The 20,677-nt window shown below is 42.2% G+C and overlaps 1 protein-coding gene across 1 annotated transcript in view; it reads right to left on the bottom strand.

The window, feature by feature from the left end:
• ITGB7 (integrin subunit beta 7) overlaps window positions 1–20,677 on the bottom strand; it is a 130,720-nt gene that overhangs the window by 55,132 nt on the left and 54,911 nt on the right. Inside the window, exons 4-8 of the mRNA XM_033936223.1 lie at window positions 15,032–15,233; window positions 8,239–8,409; window positions 7,232–7,473; window positions 1,242–1,400; window positions 822–917 (exon numbers count right to left, since the gene is read on the bottom strand). Coding sequence (XP_033792114.1) covers window positions 822–917; window positions 1,242–1,400; window positions 7,232–7,473; window positions 8,239–8,409; window positions 15,032–15,233 — 870 coding nt within the window. The remainder of the gene's footprint in view (window positions 1–821; window positions 918–1,241; window positions 1,401–7,231; window positions 7,474–8,238; window positions 8,410–15,031; window positions 15,234–20,677) is intronic.

Raw genomic sequence — 20,677 nt, 5'->3', positions numbered from 1 at the left:
GAAGATAGAGTTCAGGTTTTTGGATCTGGCCAGAAACAGATCACTGAGCAAAAGCCTGATTGAAGTAGGTCAAGAATAGCTTGAGATGAAAGGAAGTCCAGGCAACAGCGGTGAACAGCATGTTCAAGAAGCTTGAATAAGAAGGGGAGGAGGAAGATGGTGGCGATAGTTGGCAGAGCATGTGGTGTCTTGTGAGGGTTGAAAACATCGGGAACAGTTGCAGTGGAGATTTATAGGTTGAGGATGTGACAGATAGGAGGGATGACCGTAGGAATGATAGTGCTGAGTAGGTTGGTAGGAATTGGATCAGGGGAGGGGAGGAGAAAAGATGTGCAGTTTCCTCTTTTGTGATTTCTGAAAAGGAGGAAAAGGTGGTAGGGGTTGAGGGAAGGTTGAAAGATGAAAGGGGTGGGGGAAGGTGACCTGGTTGAGAACTCGAGGTAAATTTTCTGAACCTTGTTGTAGAAGAACTCAACCATAGTCTGCGGAGAAAGTGAAGAAGGATTGGAGGTGAGAGCACTTTGAGTAGAAAGTTTAGTGTGGCAAAGAGATGGTGAGGGCAACCTATACAGAAATGCCCCTCTATGCTTTCTAAAGAAAAGTATCTCAACTGAGGCCCAGTGTAGAGCTCGCCAAACCCAAGCCAAAGTTCTCCTTCTAGTTGCATTAATGGCATTTTCATTAGCCATCTTTCCCTTGAGGTTTGTGTGACTCACAAATAGAAGATTAGATTAGATTAGATTAGATTAGATTGCATACATCAGATGAATCCTTTCATTGAAACAGTAAGAGACACTTCACTTTGGGCTTTAATTGCTTACCTGATATGGAGAGAGTGTAGTGCTGGTCACTGCAAAGATGGGCTGGATATTAGAGGCTGAAAGCACCTGAGCCAGATGTCCAACTGAGGGGTAATCCTTCATTAAAAATTTTAAAAAAAACTTACGTAAACCTCTGTCTTTCGACAATCTCTAGAGTTCACCACTTCAAAAATCAAACATTTCCATGATATATCACTGATTCTCTTATTTACAGTATATGTGGGTATATATCATGACTTCACTCGCATTCCCCAACAAAAACCAATTCTCTAATACGTATCTTTAAAAATGTCATTTATAAATGTCATATAAGTGCAAAATTACCCTCTAAGAGGAAAAACTGCATGGCAGCATTTCATATTAGGGACACCATGTACACATCAGGAAACAGTTATTTCATTTCCGGCCTTGTATACCCACATAGAGATTGCTGTCCTGGTAGATTCCATCTTTATTTAGATGACACTTCCCGTCACTGGGCATATAAATACCCCCGAGTTTTCCATCCCCAGCCATATGGAAGGTGTCATCTGATGTAAACACCAGCAGCCGGGTGACATTCCTCCAGCCAATCTGATCCTAGGAGCAAAATTACCAGGGTGAGTTGCCCAAGTGACAGCACAAAGACATGAGAGATAGAAAATAGAGACAGAGAACGGCTCAAAAATAATTATCAATTGAACCGACAGATGGTATACACACTTGCGATTATCTGTCCCCAACACAAACAGTAGCCCACGTTCTTGGAAAGCTAAGGTTTAAAAAGCAGTTCGTCTCTATCCTTTGTCAACATGCCTGGAACTGGGCTTCTACATCGCCCTCAGATCCCAACAAAATAGAAATTCAAAGGTCAGGTCGCTTGGTCCCCCAATGCCCCAAGTATATTAGATAGATTGTGAGCCCACCGGGACAGTGAGGGATAAATACTTCAACACCTGAATAACCCCCACTTTTACCTCCAGCCGCAGCAGTAACAGCTCCTACGCTCATAGGATTTCTATGAGCGTTGGAGCTGTTACCGCCATGGCCGGCACTAAAAACCACGCAACACTTTTGTAAAAGTGGGGATAAATTCATGTAAACCATTCTGAGCTCCCTTGGGAGAATGGCATAGAAAATTGAATAAATAAATAATATTCAACCAGTGGCAGTCAGTGAATTTTTTCACTGCTGATATGCCCAGATATTCAATGTTGGGCCATATCCAGGTACTGGCCTTGAATATCTGTGTACATGCAGGCGGCCATGACTTATCTGGTTAAGTGCCAACTGTCTCCAGACCACCCATAAGACAGCCAGTTTCTATTTGACTGGTTAGGTGGAATATTCAGTAGCACCATCTGAACATCCCAGATAGCCAGCTGAGCACAATTTAACTGGTTAGGAGCCTCTTCTACCCAGTAAACATGGGTTTGAATATTGGGTTCTCAGAAGCTGAAACTGACAGAAATGAAGTTGAAAACATTGGGTCACGTATAAAACTTTGCTACTTGTCAGTAGCGTACCTAGGGTATGTGACACCTAAGGCCACTCATTTTTTAACACCTCTCCATATAAAAAGGGACCTTGGAGCTGCATCTGGGGCCCCCCTGCCCCCCCTTGTTATACCGCTGCCTGATGAAGGGTGTTTTGGCCTCCAAAGGTTAGTACAAAATGTATTAAAATTAGTCCAATAAAAAGATTACCTTATTTCCATTTTCTATTTAATGTTTATCAATACAGCTCCGTACTACTTTATTCTAAAACAACAAAAAGATATTTTTTCTACCATTTGTCATCTCTAGTTTCTGCTTTTCTCATCTTCTCTTCACTTTCCATTACATCAAGTGTTCTCCCTCTTTCTCTATCCCTTCCATTTTTCTCTTTCTGTCTCCACTCCCTCTCCATTGCTCTGGCATTGTCTCCACTCCCTCTCCCATGCTTTGGCATTCGGTCTCTTCTTTCCTTCCGTCCTTCCCACCCCAACTCACCCCTTGGTCTGGCATCTGCTTCCTTTCCCCTATGCCCTGGGATCCCTCTCTTCTCTCCTTACATCTCTCCTGTCCCTCCATGCTCTGGCATCTTCTTTCCCTCCCTCCCTTCCTTCCCATGGTCTGGCATCTCAGTCTTTCCTTCCCCTATGCCATGACATCTCTTTCCTTCCATTTCTCCCCCCCCCCCTCATGCTCTGGTATCTATTTTCTTTCCTTTCCCCTCCCTCCTTCCTTTCTTCCTGATCAAGTATCTGTCTCCTTTTCCCTCCCCCCCCATGCCCTGACTTCTCTTCCTCCCCCTCCATGGTCTGGCATCTACTTTCCTTCCTTCCTTTCCCTTACTCCTTTCCTTCCCCATGGTCTGGTATCTCTCTTTCTTCTCCTCTCATTTCTAGGGTCTTCCTTCTCTTTCCCTCCCTCTCCTCTCTTTGTCACCCCGCAGTCAGCAGTGCAATGTTTAGAACTCACTGCTCTTACCGGCGTCAGGCCTTCCTCTTTTCCGGGTCCTGCCCATTCCCTGCATCCATGAAGGCAAGACCCAGTAGAGAAGAAGGCCCGATGCCAGCATGATGCCACCCCTCGTTCAGAGCACCCTCTTATGGGCTGCATCCAGGGCAGATTGCCTCCTCCCCCCCTCCCCCCACCCCCTTGCTTGGTACGCCACTGCCACTAGTCTTCAAGAAAACTTCAATCAGGGGGAACTGGCTTATTTATCATGACTCCTCATCCCTTACACTTCATTGAGATCAATTAGATTGCTAAACCAGAATCAACTTGTAATTCCATCCTATCAAGAGAACATGAACATATTCGCAACTCTATTTTCTCTGGCCCTACACTTTTGGAATTCCCTGCCAAGATCTTTAAGAATTCAAACTTCCCTGGATAAATTTAAAACTGAGCTCAAACCCTTTTGGTTTAGTGATGCATATACATAAATATACCCCTCATCCCCTTTGCTTACTCCCTACTTCTTCCCTTGTGAGTTCAAAGAGCAAACATCTGGAGACTAAATGGCTTCCTTATGTGTCTGCCTATCTACTATCCTATCAGACATTGCAGTTCTGCCTTTTCAATCCTCACTATCATGTCTGTTTGCTCTTTTACCTCCCTTCTTAGGACTGTAAGCCACCTAGTAGGTCAGTGCAATTAGGCGGGACAGAAAATATCTAAATCAACTTGAAACTTGGAGAGTTAGAGGGAGACACAAGCTACAGGTAATCAGTATTCCCCTCAAAATTTTTCAAGGGTATGCAACTGTGCACATAACTTTGCAGGAGTGTGAGGAGAGGTTGCTCATCATGTGTGTTTAATGTAGATGGGTTATTAAGTTGATTAACTACCTTTCATTAATTGGCACAGATAAAAAAGGATGCAGGGCCAATATTCAAAGAGATTTATAAATTCACCACTGATTAATGAATGTATAACTCCACTTTCCACTACACAGATATGATCAGCTTCAAAATATCTCTAACCGGCCCAATATTATCTGTACGAGTAGCAAAAAGGCACTGGGAGGGCACAGTGAGGATGGACTACAAAAATTATCCAGACAGTAGTGATCTTCACCTCCAGATAAGCTAAAGGGTAAATATTAAAAATAGTACAGGAGAGGCTCTTCCCAGTTAAATCACCTTAGGTGGCTCCATTGCTGAGATTCAGTGCCCCATTAAAGGGACAGTGCGGCTGAGTATCAGCTATGATTGCTGTAGCTGTGGTTAGTGCTGGGAGCAGAGTCAGGGTGTAGCAAGGGCTCACCCAGTTAGCAGCGATTCAACACTCTCAGCAAAAAGTCTGTGCTAACGTTATCCACTTAGTTATCCTTGCACCGATCTGAATACTGTCTGGCACCTGGATAACTGACACCCAACATTAAATATCCAGGTCTCATTCATGTCCATATTATCAGAGTAAAGACTTTTGCAGCACAACCACGCACCTGGGTTTATGTTGATCTTTCAACATCCACATTTGTTGCTTTGACCTAATAGCAAATATTAGGACCCCTGAGGAAGACATGTTGGGTCCTCTTCATCTTGTGCATATGTGGATTGTTCCTGTTTTTTTTATAGACTAAATAAAAGCCTGCTTCAAGGACATCTTTTCCACAGTTTATTTTGCTTTGGCTCATTCAGCCCAAGGCCACCAGTGGCTGTAACAGCACCAACTGCTATGGGTTGAATATTTGATATGTTTAACAGGTCTAAACTAAATGGGCAGCAACTGCATTACACATATATTCTATTCCAGCAACTTATGTCATTCCAACTAAATTTCTGTGATCAAACAATCTCAGGTCACGTGCTCCCTGTTTGTCTCTTACATATGCAAGCAGAAACACACTGATAGACATGCTTGTGAGGCTTGCCTTGAAATTCTCCACATTGTCTCTCGACCCTATACTGTCTCCTTCCCATCTCAGGCAGACAACCACAACAAATCAATACCACAAACCACAGAAAAAAAATAGATAAAGCATAGGGCTATGACACTGGAGAAAAGACAGCGTGAACTATCCTGAGCTATTTCTTAATACGTATGCGCATTATTTCTACCAACCATTTGAAACTGTCCTGAATGATATATATATATATATATATATATTTTTACCATTGTGATGACATAGTGCATTATTCCCACCAACCATTGGTAACATAGTCCTGATTCAGCCCTATATTGGGGCGAAACAGTGTCATGTTGGGTTGTGATTTTTAATTTGTCTCTAAGTGGTTTAGGTAAAGTAAAAAAACAGGCAGGTGCACCACAAAAAATACACAAAAGAAAACGAAATGTGCACTACAAAAAGACAAAAAAACCAATTTTCCTTGTAGGAGGGATATTAATATTGTATTCTAGATATTTATTTTAACAAGCTCTCTCAGCTGGTAGCTTTTTTTTTGAGTAATAAGGTTGCGTAGAAACCACTACTGCTTCTCTCCTATCTCACAATGCTCCCATTTAGCCTTCCTAAGTCCTTATTATAAACTTGTTCTTAGCCCACAGCTTTTCCTCCTTGTTTTCTTATGATGCATATCAGTATGTATTAGCTGGGTGTTTCTCCGTACTGTGTCTTCCTCCCTCCTCTTATTGGTGGACTGGTCTACTGAAGATGAGGAGCTTTCTTAATATTTCCCTTGTATTTTTGTTATTTTCCAATGTGGTATAAGAAATTCTTTCTTGCAAAATACTCAATCTATGGGAGTAATTAATTTTCCAGATTTTTATATATACCGTCAAGCTTATAGTTATCCCTGGTGGTCCAGCGGTGTATGGGCAGGTCCGAGCTCTTGCCCTGCGCACCTCTTTCGACTCGCCAATCAGGGCTAAGGGCGCACAGGCACGTAGGAGCAAGCTTCTCGAGCTCCCGTACAGCCCTGCGCCGCTAGCAGAATGGCTTCCGCCAGTTCTTGCGGGACTTGGCGGCAGCCATTCTACTAGCTGCACAGGGCGTGTGGGCGTTCGAGAAGCTCGCTCCTGCATGCCTGTTCACTGCAAGCCCTGAGCCCTGATCAGCGAGTCGAAGGAGATGCACGGTCCTGCCCATACACAGCTGGACCACCAGGGATAACTATAAAGGTACTGGGGGAGGTAGCAGAAAGGTACGCGGGGGTGTGTGTGTGTGTGTAAAAAAATGATTTGCGTCGGCTGGGCCGAGATGGGAGAGATCTCTACTGTACCAGCCTATCACAGGCCTGCATCAAGTCAGGGAGGGGGTCGGGTGATGACCCGAATATAGGACGAGACCCCCATTTTTGGGCCATTTTTTAATCTCAAAAATCTCATCCTATATTCAAGTATATACAGTATTTCTCTTTCCATCAACACAAAGGATGTAATGTAATGTAATTTATTTCTTATATACCGCTACATCCGTTAGGTTCTAAGCGGTTTGAAGAAAATATACATTAAGATTATAAATGAGAAGTAAGAAGGTACTTAAAAATTCCCTTACTGTCCCGAAGGCTCACAATCTAACTAAAGTACCTGGAAATTAATAAAGAAGAGAAAATAAAGATGGTTGAAAAAAGAAAAATTCTATGTGAATTTATAGGATGGAAATTAAACTGACAGTGAAGAACTGTATGAAAAATACATATGGAATGCAGTTAGAGAGGGTAGGTTACAATCTATTTTTTATGTTTTAAACACATCTTTATTGCTTCTTATTCTTATCAAGCAGTCAAATATTGGAATGTCATACATCTTGCATTGAGAACTGAATCCTCTTATCTTAGATTTGGGAAAATTATTTAAATCCTATCTTTATAAGAAATATATTAAGATCTCTTATACAGAGATCTTTTAAAAATTATTTTGTGATCCACACTAAGCCAATTGCCAAGTAGCAGAATAGCAGTTCTCCTATTGTATTGTATTTTATTTTAAAATAGTAAAAAAATTTCATTTAGCAAAAAGAGCAGAAGGCAGACTTACCGAACAAACAGCCGCTTGCATGATGGCATCAAATCCCCCTTCAGGTGAGTCCAGATTCCCAGAGATGTTCTGTTCGCTGACCTTCAGCTCAAATTCAGTGGCATTGTCGGTGAGCGATAGCACATGCTTGAAGCTGAAAGGTGGCTGACACTGCTCCGTCCGGTCTGGACATGGATTCAACAGCTTTAATTTCACTGTGCTGACATATGGGAGCACTGTCTTATCCACGAAGGAACCAAAACCTGCCAGCAGCATAAAATCCAGAGCCTCAGAAGGGTGTAAAGGAGATTTGGAACTCTGAACCTTACATGGCCAACCCAACCACAAGGCAGACTAAGCATTTGTCTAGAGCAGCACAATTTGCCGGGGGTGGCAATAGCACAGTATTTGATATCACTAAACAAGAGTCAACCCATCTGGTGCAAGGCTATAAGCTCTCATGCAACTCAGAACTGTCACATCCTGTCTCTTCCAAAACAGTAAGTTTGGAGGGGGACAGGAAGTAGAAAGCCTTGAGTAGGGTTACCAGACGTCCGGATTTACCTGGACATGTCCTCTTTTTAGAGGACCGTCCAGGCATCCTGACAGCTTTTCAAAACCCGGTACCCTGTAACATAACATAAAAATTTATTTATATACTGCAGTACCTTAAGAGTTCTATGCAGTTTACAAAAGAAAATTGTCCGGGTTTTGAAAAACTTTGAGCTCAGGGCTGTGTATGGAAAGCATCTGAGTATGCACAGATGCAATGTGGTGACATCATCATGTCACACCCACAAATGCTTGGAGGCCCTCCAAACGTGGCTCTAAGCTTGAGCAGAAGAGGTTTGGGGGGCAAAACAGGGCAAGCAGGTTCAGTCAGCCTCTACTAGACAAGGTAACAAAAAAAAAGCTGGAGAGACAGATTGTGCAAACAGAAAGAAGGAAAACAAGGCAACATGGGGAACATGAATAAGACTCTTCTAAATAGATGATGTAGAGGGGCATGAATGCCTCTGGTGTCTTACCAATTTTTACCGACTTTGTGACATTCTTCAGGGCTGCCAAGAGGTCATTCCCCAGTTTCTTGATGTTCTCCAGGTCATCCTTCATGGAGTAGGAGAGGTCCATCAGATAATAGAGGTCAATGGGATAACCTTCAGCACGACGAAACGAGACCGAGAAGCTCTCTCTTACTCCTGCAAGGTGAAAACATGTTTTCTTTATTTTGAATGCACACAAAAGAGGCTGATTCTGTATGTCCAAAAAAGAAGCATAAAAACAGTACAACAAAGTCTAGGGTGTGAGCAGTAGTGGCTCGTGGCCAGTAGGGGGTGATGTCTATGGGACGGTAATGGAATGGATGTCAGGACATGATGGTGCAGTATTTTGTGGAATTTTTCTACAAAAACGCCTGCTTTTCATATGATTCTGAGTAACTCTAGTTAGATACAAGCATATGTGTTAGTTAAGGCCACACCCAATAGAAGCGTACGAAAAATTGGTGAATAAAAATCTGAATATGGATGTAGCCAAGGCCAGAAAAACACACTATAGATTAATATTAAGGAAAAGCATAATAATATTCTTTTTATGTACTTTGCTATTAGGCTAGATCATGAAGGAAATCAGGATATACATGGACTCCATTTTGTTCTCTGTCTTTCTGTATTTTCTGCTTGGCTTTACTCCATTTTGTATTCGGCCTGTGTCCCTTTTGTTTAGTTTCCCGCTTCTAGCCTCATGGTTCTAATTAATACCAGATGTGCCTTAGGCTGGTTAGGAAAAGTATATTAGATTACGTATCCCAACCTGAGATATAATATGCATTAAATATGAATGAAATACATGGTATGAATAGATGAATGATGGGGCCCCAAGTATGAATGGATTGTGAAAGAATTTGTACTTAAAGTGAAATGTTTTATATAAAAAGAATACTAAGGAAAAATCCTGAACACAGCATCTGGAAATGGTTACGTTAGAATCAGAGACCTGTAGCAGTCTCCAGTATAGGAAGGCTTCTGTGGGAGTATCAGTGAAATTTGAAGCTGTCAGCTCAGGGAGAGGGGGAAACAGCCCCTCCTTCTCCTTTTTCTCTAAGGCTGACAGGGAGGGCTGAGAATATCTCAGCACTTAACAAATGCAGGTTCTCTTAATATACCTTTTTGAAAAGGACAAAAAGAATATTGGATATGTTATAAAATGTTAATGTATATTCAGAAATGAATGTAAACAAAACAAATATGATTTTTGAAACTTTTAAACATGTAAAGGAATTTTCTTTGCACCACCTCTGTTATTTGGATTGGCCCACAGCCAATGATGTCACACTGGACTGAAGGTATATATTGGGGAGCTTCAAAGTATCGAGTTGAGATCGTTATCAGAAGGCCAGCATTTTGGCAACTATAACGACCTCCCGCTAACGCAACTGGTCTTTTGAGTTCCATGATGGAAAAATAAAAGCAATAAAATTATTTTGGTGAATCTTGTGTTATGCGTCATTTCCATGTTTTTGTTATTTTGCACACCTTGAGTGGAAGCTAGCAGCTTAATTGGCAACTGCAGCTTTATGAGTGCGCTGGCGTCCAATTAACCATGATCAGGTGGAGACAGATTCTCAAATAAAAGGTTACTGATCCCTTATGACCCTCCCAGAACTTTAAGATCAGCCTCACAGCATTCACTTAACGTCCCATCCCTAAAGATAATTGGTACTCGTCATACTCTCATTTTTTCAGTCACCGCCCCTTTAATTTGGAACGCTCTCCTTCTATACCTTAGAGCTGAACAAAACTTGCAGAAATTTAAAAGCAGCCTAAAATGCTTGCTTTTTAAAGATGCCTATAACTGATTTTTTTACATACATACTTACTTCTATACTACTTAACTTTTCCCCCTTTCCTATTGTATTTTCCTTTTATGTATTCTTTCTAAGAAATTGTAGTTCTTCCCTTTTTTCCCCAATGTTTTCAGGTCATAAGTATGTTTGTTTAGTTGGTGTATGTCTAATTATTTAAAATGTTCATCTCCCAGTTATTTTAAATTACTATGTACAACGCTTTGTACCTTTGGATAAGTGTTTAATCAAAACATAAGAACTGCCATCTCCGGATCAGACCTACGGTCCATCGAGTCCGGTGATCTGCACAAGCGGAGGCCCAGTCAGGTGTACACCTGGTGTAATTTTAGTCACCCATATCCCTCTATGCCTCTCGTAAGGAGATGTGCATCTAGTTTGTTTTTAAATCCTAGAATGGTGGATTCCTCAATAACCTCCTCTAGGAGGGCATTCCAGGTGTCCACCACTCGTTGCGTGAAGCAGAACTTCCTGGTATTTGTCCTGGACTTGTCCCCCCTTAGCTTCAGTTCATGTCCTCTTGTCCGTGTCACATTGCTCTATTTTGGCGTGTCACATTTTGCCGTGTCACATTGCTCTATTTTGGCAATTCCTTTCAGTATTTTGAAAATCTCAATCATATCCCCTCACAGTCTCCTTTTCTCAAGGGAGAACAATCCCAGTCTGTTAAGTCGTTCCTTGTATTCCAAATTCTCCATACCTTTTATTAGCTTCGTTGCTCGTCTCTGCTCCCTCTCCAGCAGTTTTATATCCTTCTTTAGGTTGGGAGACCAATGTTGGACACAGTATTCCAAGGGTGGTCTGACCATTGCCCTATAAAGCGGCATTATAACTTTCTCCGATCTACTCGTGATTCCTTTCTTTATCATCCCTAACATTCTGTTTGCTTTCTTTGCCGCTGCCGCGCATTGTGCCGACGGTTTCAGGGTCCTATCTATCAGTACACCCAGGTCCTTTTCTTGTTTGCTCTTACCCAGAGTTGCACTTGACATTCTATACTCGTGTTCCTTGTTCTTTCTGCCTAAATGTATTACTTTGCACTTTTCCACATTAAACTTCATCTGCCATTTCTCCGCCCATTTCTCTAACTGACGCAAGTCACTCTGGAGTTCCTCGTTATCCTACTGCGATCTGATTGCCCGGCATAGCTTTGTGTCATCTGCAAACTTGATGATCCCACTGGATGTTCCTTCTTCTAGGTCATTGATGAAAATATTAAATAAGATGGGCCCAAGTACCGAGCCCTGGGGCACACCGCTAGTCACTTTCTCCCAGTCTGAGAACTTCCCATTTATGCCCACTCTCTGCCTTCTGTTCTCCAGCCATTTGTCTATCCATCTTAGTATATCTCCCTCTATTCCATGGCTTTGTAGTTTCCTGAGAAGTCTTTCATGTGGAACCTTGTCGAACGCTTTCTGGAAGTCCAAGTATATTATGTCCACCGGTTCTCCACTATCAGTTTGTTTGTTCACGGTCTCAAAAAATTGAAGTAAATTCATCAAACATGATTTCCCTTTCCTGAAGCCATTTTGACTGGCTCCCATCAGGTTGTGTGTATCCAAGTGCCGGACTATGAAACTATGTTGTGCAGTTGCACCTGGACTGGAGAATGCATGCTCAACACGGGCCACCAGGGTCCTGCTTCACTAAGGGCTCCTTTTACGAAGCCGTGTTAGCGGCTTTAGCGTGCGTGACTTTTAATCACGCGCTACCCCCACACTAGCCGAAAAACTGCTGCCTGCTCAAGAGGAGGCGGTAGCGGCTATCGCGCCCGGCGGTTTAGCGCGCGCTATTATGAGCTTTAAATGCTAATGCGGCTTCGTAAAAGGAGCCCTAAGATACCCAAGTCTTTTGAGGCTAGATCACAAGCTTAGAAAAGTTGATGTTTTGTAAACTTGGCTGCAGTGGCATACCTAGTATATTTGACACCCGAGGTCAATCATTTTTTTAACACACACACCCTCCTCTATATGAAAACATAATTTTGAGTAATAATCCACAAGTCACACAACAAGGGTGTATCTAGAAAAAGAGAGCATCTTAAACACTGCAATTAGCACTAGAACATCAATATACCCATTGTGAAATTAAACTAGCCAGATCTGTATAGATCGATCCTGCATAGTCAATGGTAACAGAAAACCATGTCTGTTTCACGCACCTAGAACACAGATTCACCCTCGCCTAGTATAGAATAAGTAACCACAAACTAAAAATATATATATATAGACAAAAATTAAAGTGAACTACCAAGAAGCTAGATTCTGCATATAATGCAACACCACAGAAACAGAAATAGTGATGCATGTCCCCTACTACTGTGCAAATACCAATCACCACTTTAAAATTAACAAAGGGCTCCTTTTATTAACCAGAGAAGAGCTTTTATCTCACAGGCCCACACAGGTCTTCCACGGTTTAGTAAAACCCAGTGAAATAGAAATAAAACAAAAATGGAAAATAAGATACACCATTTTATTGGACTAAGACATTTTTCAATTAGCTTTCAGCGGCCAAAACCTCCTTCCTCTGGTCAGTACAGTATACTGTTATGGCATCCTGTCCTGACATGAGGAAGAGGGTTTTGGTCCCTGAAAGTTAGTCAAAAATTTATTAAAATTAGTTCAATAAAAAGATCACCTTATTTCCATTTTCTATTTATAAACATTAACATAACTATGATAGGTCTTTATCTGCCATCATTTACTATGTACAATGCTACTTTATCCTAAAGCAAGAAAAAAAAAAGGAAATTTTTATTTTTTTTTTTGCTTTGTCATCTCTGGTTTCTTAGATTACAAGTGAATGACGATCATGAGAATTATGAAGAGAGATAAGTCTTTATCATTTTCCTGAAATGGTAATAGGAAGAGATCTGATGCAGATAGAATGGCAGGTTTTTCCAGGTTTTGGGACCCTGAAATTCAAAGGTAGTCTGGAATAGCTTTTTCCTGTGGACTTGTTGGGGAGCAGGAAAGGTCATCTTAAAATGCTGTGTCATTCTGGAGTTGTAGAACAAACCTGTAAACTTGATATCAGATCTTAGTCCCCGAGAGTCCTCCTCCATATATGACCTTATGGGCCATGCAATCTATCTTATTGGCAGCCAATGTGGCTCTTTCAATAGCGGGTTTGCCGATTAAGCCAATTAAAAAATAAAAAATTAGGCGCGGATCCCGAACTTAGGCGTTGCTAGGTGACTGCAGTTAGGGCACCATTTACACAATATGGCCCTGAGTGTCTTGTCACAGGAGATTCTGCCGAGATGGGAATCACAGGAAGGACTGCCTTCAAAGCCTTCCGAGCCTGGCGTTTAAAGGTTTCTCTGGAGATCCATGCTTAACTTTGTTGGAAAAGGGTGTCTTACCTAGGGTTACCTGATGTCTGGATTTACCCGGCCATGTCCTCTTTTTAGAGGACTGTCCAGGAATCCAGACGGTTTTTCAAAACCTATCACTTTCTCCAGGTTTTGAAAACCATTGAGCTGGGGGCCGCGTCTGAAGAGCATCTGCACATGCGTGGAAGTGACCTGATGACATCACGTGCATGCCCTCCAGACACTCCAGAGACGGGGTTTGTGTGGGGCCGGGGTATAATGGGGCGGGGCTCTCGTCCTCTTTTTTTTTAGGACAAAATCTGGTAACCCTAGTTTTACCACTATAGTCTGCAGGTAGCTAAAAGAGGAATAAGGGAGGGTCTCATTCCCCAAGAGAGTGCTGCAGAAGTTAGAGGGTTGGGGAAAAAAAGCCTTTTACCTGTGGTATGAGCAGACTCTGCGTATTTAGATGTTTCTGCATTTTTGGTTGGTAACTACTAAATTTGACTTCTATATCTCTGAATTGAATATTCTATATTGTCTTTGCGCTGGGAGTGTACCCGGGCATGGGCACTGATATTTCCCCTTGCAAGATTCTACTAAGCCTTTTATCTGTCAGCAGCACTCCGCTGACAGCATCAGGAGCCTAGGGCACCGAAACATGGTCATTCCCTCCATTTACAAAGAATCTACTTTGGAACAGAAAATTTTAAATACTGTAAATCAATCCAGGGGCGGTATATGGAACCAGGCAAACAGGGGCCATATTAGGGTTCTGCCTCAGACCATGACTTTACAAGGAATCGAGATAGATATTAAATTCTATACAGACTCCACATTCCATTGGTGGTCTTAGACTTTCATGGGAAGAAGGGATGAAGTCACTAACAGTGCCTAAGAGAAGCAAAAACCTAAATTTGTCACTGGTATTAGGAAGCAAAGGGTTAGAGAGAGGATCAGGGAGAGGTCATGTTGGAGAAGAGGGGTGGACTAGGAGCAGAGAGATCCTAGGAGAAGATGCAGGTGATGGCAGAGATGAAACTGGTATTTCTCATTGGAGATGGCGGCATAGGGCACTTATTAGCCTTGTCCTGGCCCTCAGTGGCATAGCAAGAGTGAGAGGCGCCCCTCACCCGCCCTCTTTTACGCCCACCCCCACCTCCACATGCTCCTTCCCTGCCCCTTCCTGCTGCATGTGTGCCACTTCCCTTGCCCCATACCTCTGTAACATTCCTGGTGCAAGCAGCAACCCCCAAGCTGCTTTCGCACCAGCATCGGCTCTTCCTCCGATGTCACTTACTAGACGTGGGTCCAGGAAGTGATGTCAGAAGAAATGACACTGGTGCGACAGCAGGTTGGGAGTTGCTGCTCATGTCAGGAATGTTACAGAGGTATGGGGAAGGTAAGCGGCGTGCACGTGCGGTAGTGTAAAGGGGTGGGGTTTGGCAGAGAGGAGGATGGGTGCCTGGACCCTCACCAAGATGGCGCCTAGGGTGGACCGCCACCCCCATCCTGTCTTACTATGCTATTGCCTGGCAACAGGTCCTTGTGTTGGTGCAATTTAGGGGTCCCATTTCCTTCTGCAAAACAACCCCTCTTCTCCTCAGCCCTTTCTCCCATATGCCCCTAGCTGCAGACTTACCAGGTCGTAACTTCAGGCGGATTTTCTGAGGAGTAAGTTGTATCACCTCACCCTCTTCTGCATTTTCACTCAGGGTCTTATTCTCCAGAATCTCATGTGAGCTCCTGGGGCTGAATATGTGGTGCTCATCACAACCACGTTTCAACAGTTCATCCCGTGTGGCACAACGCGAGGAGTCTGCCTCACCTGCCTTGGTGAAGTTCTAAGGGAGGATAAAAGAAGAAGATGTAGAGTAGTCTCTCCCAAAACTTTTAGGTTCGGCACACTAAACAGAGCAAATGTTTGTCATGGCACATTATAACTGAAATTATAAAATTGCAAAACCAACAAAAATTTAATTTGAGAGTTATTTATTTAAAGTTCTTTAAGCTATGTATGGGTAAATTTGTAACAATGGTGAAACTAAAGTAGTTAGAATTGCTAATCAATGCGATGGATGAGCTTGTTTTTGAGTACAAATTAACTCAAAGCGGCTCGATAGTCGACAAGTAAATATGCATTTCATCATCCAACATCTGCAGTTATTTTTTTTTTCTTTTTAATTTCTGTCAGAGCTGAAAATCTAAGTTCACAAAGATCCAAATGGTAACAAAGCCTTAATTGCTTTGTTGCTCAAGACAACTACTGCATAAAAAATAAGAAGCACAGTTACTTCACGTAACAGGTGTTATCCAGGGACAGCAGGCAGATATTCTCACATGTGGGCGACATCATCCATGGAGCCCTGGTACGGACAATGAAACATGTAGTGTCACTTTAAGCTTTTGAAAGCTTTTAGGCTGCCCGTACTGTGCATTCGCTAGTGCCTTCCCACCCGAAGCCAGCTCGCGCGGTCGTCAGTTCTATGCCCAAGTGAAGAAGCCAACTAGGGGAATTGGGTGGGTTGTGAGAATATCTGCCTGCTGTTCCCTGGATAACACCTGTTACGAGAAGTAACTGTGCTTTATCCCAGGACAAGCAGGCAGCATATTCTCACATGTGGGACTCTCTAGCTGTAATAAAAGGGATGGAGGGAGAGTTGAGTTCTAAACACATATAAAAACATGAGTTGCCACGCAAAACCTAAACTTAATGTCTGATACAAGAGCATGGAGGCAAGGGAAGGAACATAATGGGAAAAAAATGAGTACAGGAACTCCATGCTCCACTAGAGGTAAAAAGGAGGAATCGAGAAAACCTATAGGCCTGGAGGTTGAAAATAATAAATGACCTTCTAGAAGCAGGTGAATCTAAATATAGGTGGAGATGCCAAAAGATTCAAGAACCAAATAAGAAAGAACATATAGATGTCATAGTGGCATACTGTGGGGAAAACTATTTCCTGATAAAATTTTTTTTTTTTGCAAAGGCTAAGAATTGTGATAAGCCTTGAACCCAGCAGGTCAGTATAGAACAGGAAAAGGAAGCATATTACACAAACAATATGCCAGTAAGCGTGATGGGTCGGATTCTGTAACCAGCGCCCAAGTTGGGGGCCACCTTAAAAGCAGCCGCTGATTGCCTGTCAATCAATTGAGGGCATTGGTTACAAAATCACACCTATTCAGTCAAGATAGGGAGTGGCCTTAGGAATCTGTCCAATCAGAGAATAAGGCCACTCCCAGTGTATCCCAGAATGCACTGGGAACAAGGCCTATGATTCCGGGAACAAGGCCTATGACTCTGATTGGCCCAGGCACCTAAAGCCCCTCCTATGGGAGGGGCCTTAGGTGCCTGGGTCAATCGGGGCCTTAGGTCCCTCCATGGTGCATCCCAGGATGCACTGGGAAGGGGAAGGCCCACCATTCAGAAGAGGCAGGCCTACCGGCCAGAGGCAGTAGGCATCCTTCTGGCCAGCCTTCCAGAAAAAGGTACAGGGGAGGTCCAGTTGGGTTTTAGGGAGGTGGGGGGGGGAGTTTGGGGGTGCTGGCAGGAGGGATTGTCCCCGTTGAATTTCAGATTAAACGTCAAGTCCATTCAATGTACTAGAAGAGCATCGATAGTATTGTGCTGATGTAAATCTAAAATTGGTACCGTGGAGCTGCAAAAGTCTACACTTAGACTGAGTCGGTACCAAGGGAGGTGATGTAAGCAGTAGCATCGCCAAATCCCTTTCAGTACAATTCATGGAGATATTCCTCGATGATGTACACTCGTACCCTTGAATCCACTTGAATCCCTTGAATCCACTTGAATCCCTTGAATCCAGGACTGGTACCATTGGTGTAGGTGCCGCAGTACTGAAGAAAAGACTGCTACTGTAATAATATACTCCATTAAGGCTCGATGTTCATCGATGCTACGATGAAAGAAGAACCTGGAGAACGTACCATTGCTGAATATGCTACACTTAGCATGGATTGGAACTGATGCAGATTGATGTATGAAGAGGAGATACCAGTACCATATCGAAAGTGCCACAGGTGTCGAAGCGTGAGTGCCTGAAAAGGTGATGCGCTTCAGAATGACAACCTGTATCAGCCATAAAGCTGTACATCAAGTAGATTCGATGCTCAATTGGCAAGGCACTGTCAACTGTGATGCATCTCCGCTGAGAAAGGCATGTATGAATAATTGATGCAAATAAGCCCATGAAGTGGTTAGACATTGGCAACAGAAAGGCATGCATCAGATAAACTCGATGCTAATATGCCACTGATGCAGTTAGATGGTGGTATCGATGTCTACTGGTACCAAGTCACAGTCGCTGGAAGTCCGACTCCAGACCTAATATTCTGAAATAAAGAAAAAGAAACAAGAGAAGAAAATTTTGACATTCATCAATAGTGTTGTCTTCTTCTAATATATAGCTCTGAAGTCAGATCCAATCAGATCCCGTCAGAGAGGACTAGTCAGGGTGGAGTAGAAATAAGGCCAAAAATTCATTAATGATCACAGGGGAACGAAGGATGGAAATTTGTGTAAAGGTCGCTAACACCGAAAAAAAAAAAAAGTCCAACATTTCTTTTCCTTTCTACTTTTCTTCATTGGGTGTTTAAAAAAAAAATATTCAAATTTAGAAATTATCATTATACAAATAATAATAAAGAAAGGATTTTACAGAACAAAAGAATAAGGAAAATTGTCCCCTTAAATCAACATTAACTACTATTTCTTTTAGCCCACATTACAGGAGAAGATATCTTGATAAAGTTTAGGAAATAAACATCAAAATAATCATGATTCAATGATCAACTATTAATGGTGCAAAAATACTTTTCTAAACTCCAATTCTATTTAATTCAAGTGGAGACTATTTACTAGATTCATGAAGCTGCAAAAACTGTTTGAGCTGTACAGAATCCCAAAATATATAGTCACATTCTTTAAATTTCACAAGACATTTACATGGAAACTTCAGGTAAAATGTGGCTTATAGGGCCAATACTCTTGGGGCTCCTTTTACTAAGCTGCGCTAGAAGTTTTAGCGCGCGCTAGATTCTAATGCCTCCATTGAGCTGGCATTAGTTTTTCTACATAGCGTGGGGGGCAGCGTGCACTAATCTGCAGGACCCGCTGAAAATGCTACCGCTGCTTAGTAAAAGGAGCCCTTAGTTTTAAAACTAGAAATGTTTTTCTCTTTAACTGGATTACCTTAGCCACATCAGGAAAAATTAGAACATTTATCTCCATAGAATTTTGCAAGTTTATTTTGAAAATAAGCTTTCATAATTAAGGACTTATCTATCTCTCTCGCGCAAGTCACCAATAGAGTTGACCTAGTTTGAATCATATCTTGTGAGTCCTCAAGGAAATCGGTCACATCAAAATCTTTTGGTTCTAACTGGTCTATTCCTAATTCCGCAGAAGCTTTTTTTTTTTCTGTGGAATATAGTATAAATTTGTTATGGGCAAAGTTTCTGCGTCAGCAACCCCAAGATTTCTTTAAAGTATTTTCGCAACAAAATTTCTGACATCAATAGATGAGTCTTTGGGAAATTGACTAGGCACAGATTTTTTCGCCCGTAACATGTTTTCCATCATCTCAAATCGAGTGTGAATAATATGTGAATCTTTAACAAATGAAGAAGACACAACTTGTAGGGTTGAAACTTGAGATTCAGTTGTTAAAATACGTTCCTCCAAAACCTTCAAGTTGGAGTCAATATTTTCTAACTTATGCACTACTTCTTTAGAAAACTTTATATTCTGAGTCACCACTGACTTTAATAACCCCTCAACCCTGATAGTAATCATCCACAAATCTTTAAGGGAAATTTCCTGTGGCTCCTCTCAGGTTTCTCGTGCAACCAAAGCCTCCTCCTGAAAGGATATAGCTGTTGGCATCTCCTCAAAAAACTAATAGAGGAGAAACCAGTTGCCCCGATAAGACCACAGATCCATTTATCAGATCCAAACCAACAGATGTATTTGGAGGAGGAGGTGGAGTTGGCTCTAAGAGGCTGAGCAATACCTCTGATAACGAATCAGCGCCCGCAATTTTTCCAACGGCACTAAGAGACAAAAGGTGGCTATCCATGGGACCAGCTGCTATAGGTGTTGAAACTTTTGCCTTCACTTTTCTTTTCCCCATCAGCGTTAATAAATAAAATGATCATATATATCCTGGAAATAATGGCTCCAAGTGTCTTCTATGTCACCTTGTGTCTCCAAGGGGCTCTCAAGGGGTCTAGCGTGCCCCTTTGGCCACGCCATACGGCTGCGCACCACAGTCACGCTGTCCTTTTCACTCTCAAGTGTAGGACCTCAATGATGTATGGGTGTCTGTCTCCGCGGGTGCCTGCCAAGATTCGGCACCCAAAATCACCACCTCTTCCGATATTGTTCAGAGCACTGGTTCTCAGTGGCAAGGAAACAGTTCCTCAAAACAGCACCTCACACTCAGGTAACTCTCCACTGATAGTCAGTCGCAGTGTCCTTTTCACTCTCAAGTGTAGGACCTCAATGACGTATGGGTGTCTGTCTCCACAGGTGCCCGCCAAGATTCGGCACCCAAAATCATCACCTCTGCTGATATTGTTCAGAGCACTGATTCTCAGTGGCAAGGAAACAGTCTCTCAAAACATCACCTCATACTCAGGTAACTCTCCCTTCTTTGTTTTTAAAGAAAAGTACACAACGGATATACAGTACTTGAAAATATTTAGAAAGAAAAAAATGGGGAGTGCCATGCAAATGATTACTCACAATGTAAACTGTTCTGAGCTCCCTTGGGAGAATGGTATAGAAAACTGAATGAATAAATAAATAAATTGGAAGAATTGGGATCACCTTAGTTTTCCTTTGTGGTGGGCAAGCTTATGCTTAACTTATAAGTATGAGAAAATGAATGCTGACTTTCTGGGGGCATAATAAGATATTCAAATTGGTTTGGGGTCCATTGACGTCTTTTGTAGATTTGTTATAGTTGCCCTTTATCTTTATTTTCCATTGTATTGCACCCACACATCCAGGGGGTCTGGGAGCAGGAGGGGGGTAAATCTTTTGTTTTGGTATTATTCCTGATGGTAATGATGGATGGGGGAGGACATTTTTATCTTTTGTATAGATTCTGATTGTTTATAAGTGCTTATTTGATTATTATTATTTGTATGTAAATTGTATTGCACTTTTTGTTGGCATTAAAAACTAAATAAAGTTTTTTTAAAAATGGGGAGTGTATGGCACAATGGTTAGAGCTACAGCCTCACCACACTAAGGATGTGG

This window comes from Geotrypetes seraphini, chromosome 3, assembly GCF_902459505.1.
Source record: "Geotrypetes seraphini chromosome 3, aGeoSer1.1, whole genome shotgun sequence".
Lineage (NCBI taxonomy): Eukaryota > Metazoa > Chordata > Amphibia > Gymnophiona > Dermophiidae > Geotrypetes > Geotrypetes seraphini.
The sequence above is the reverse complement of the archived record's forward strand: the minus strand, read 5'-3'. Positions and strand labels throughout refer to the sequence as shown.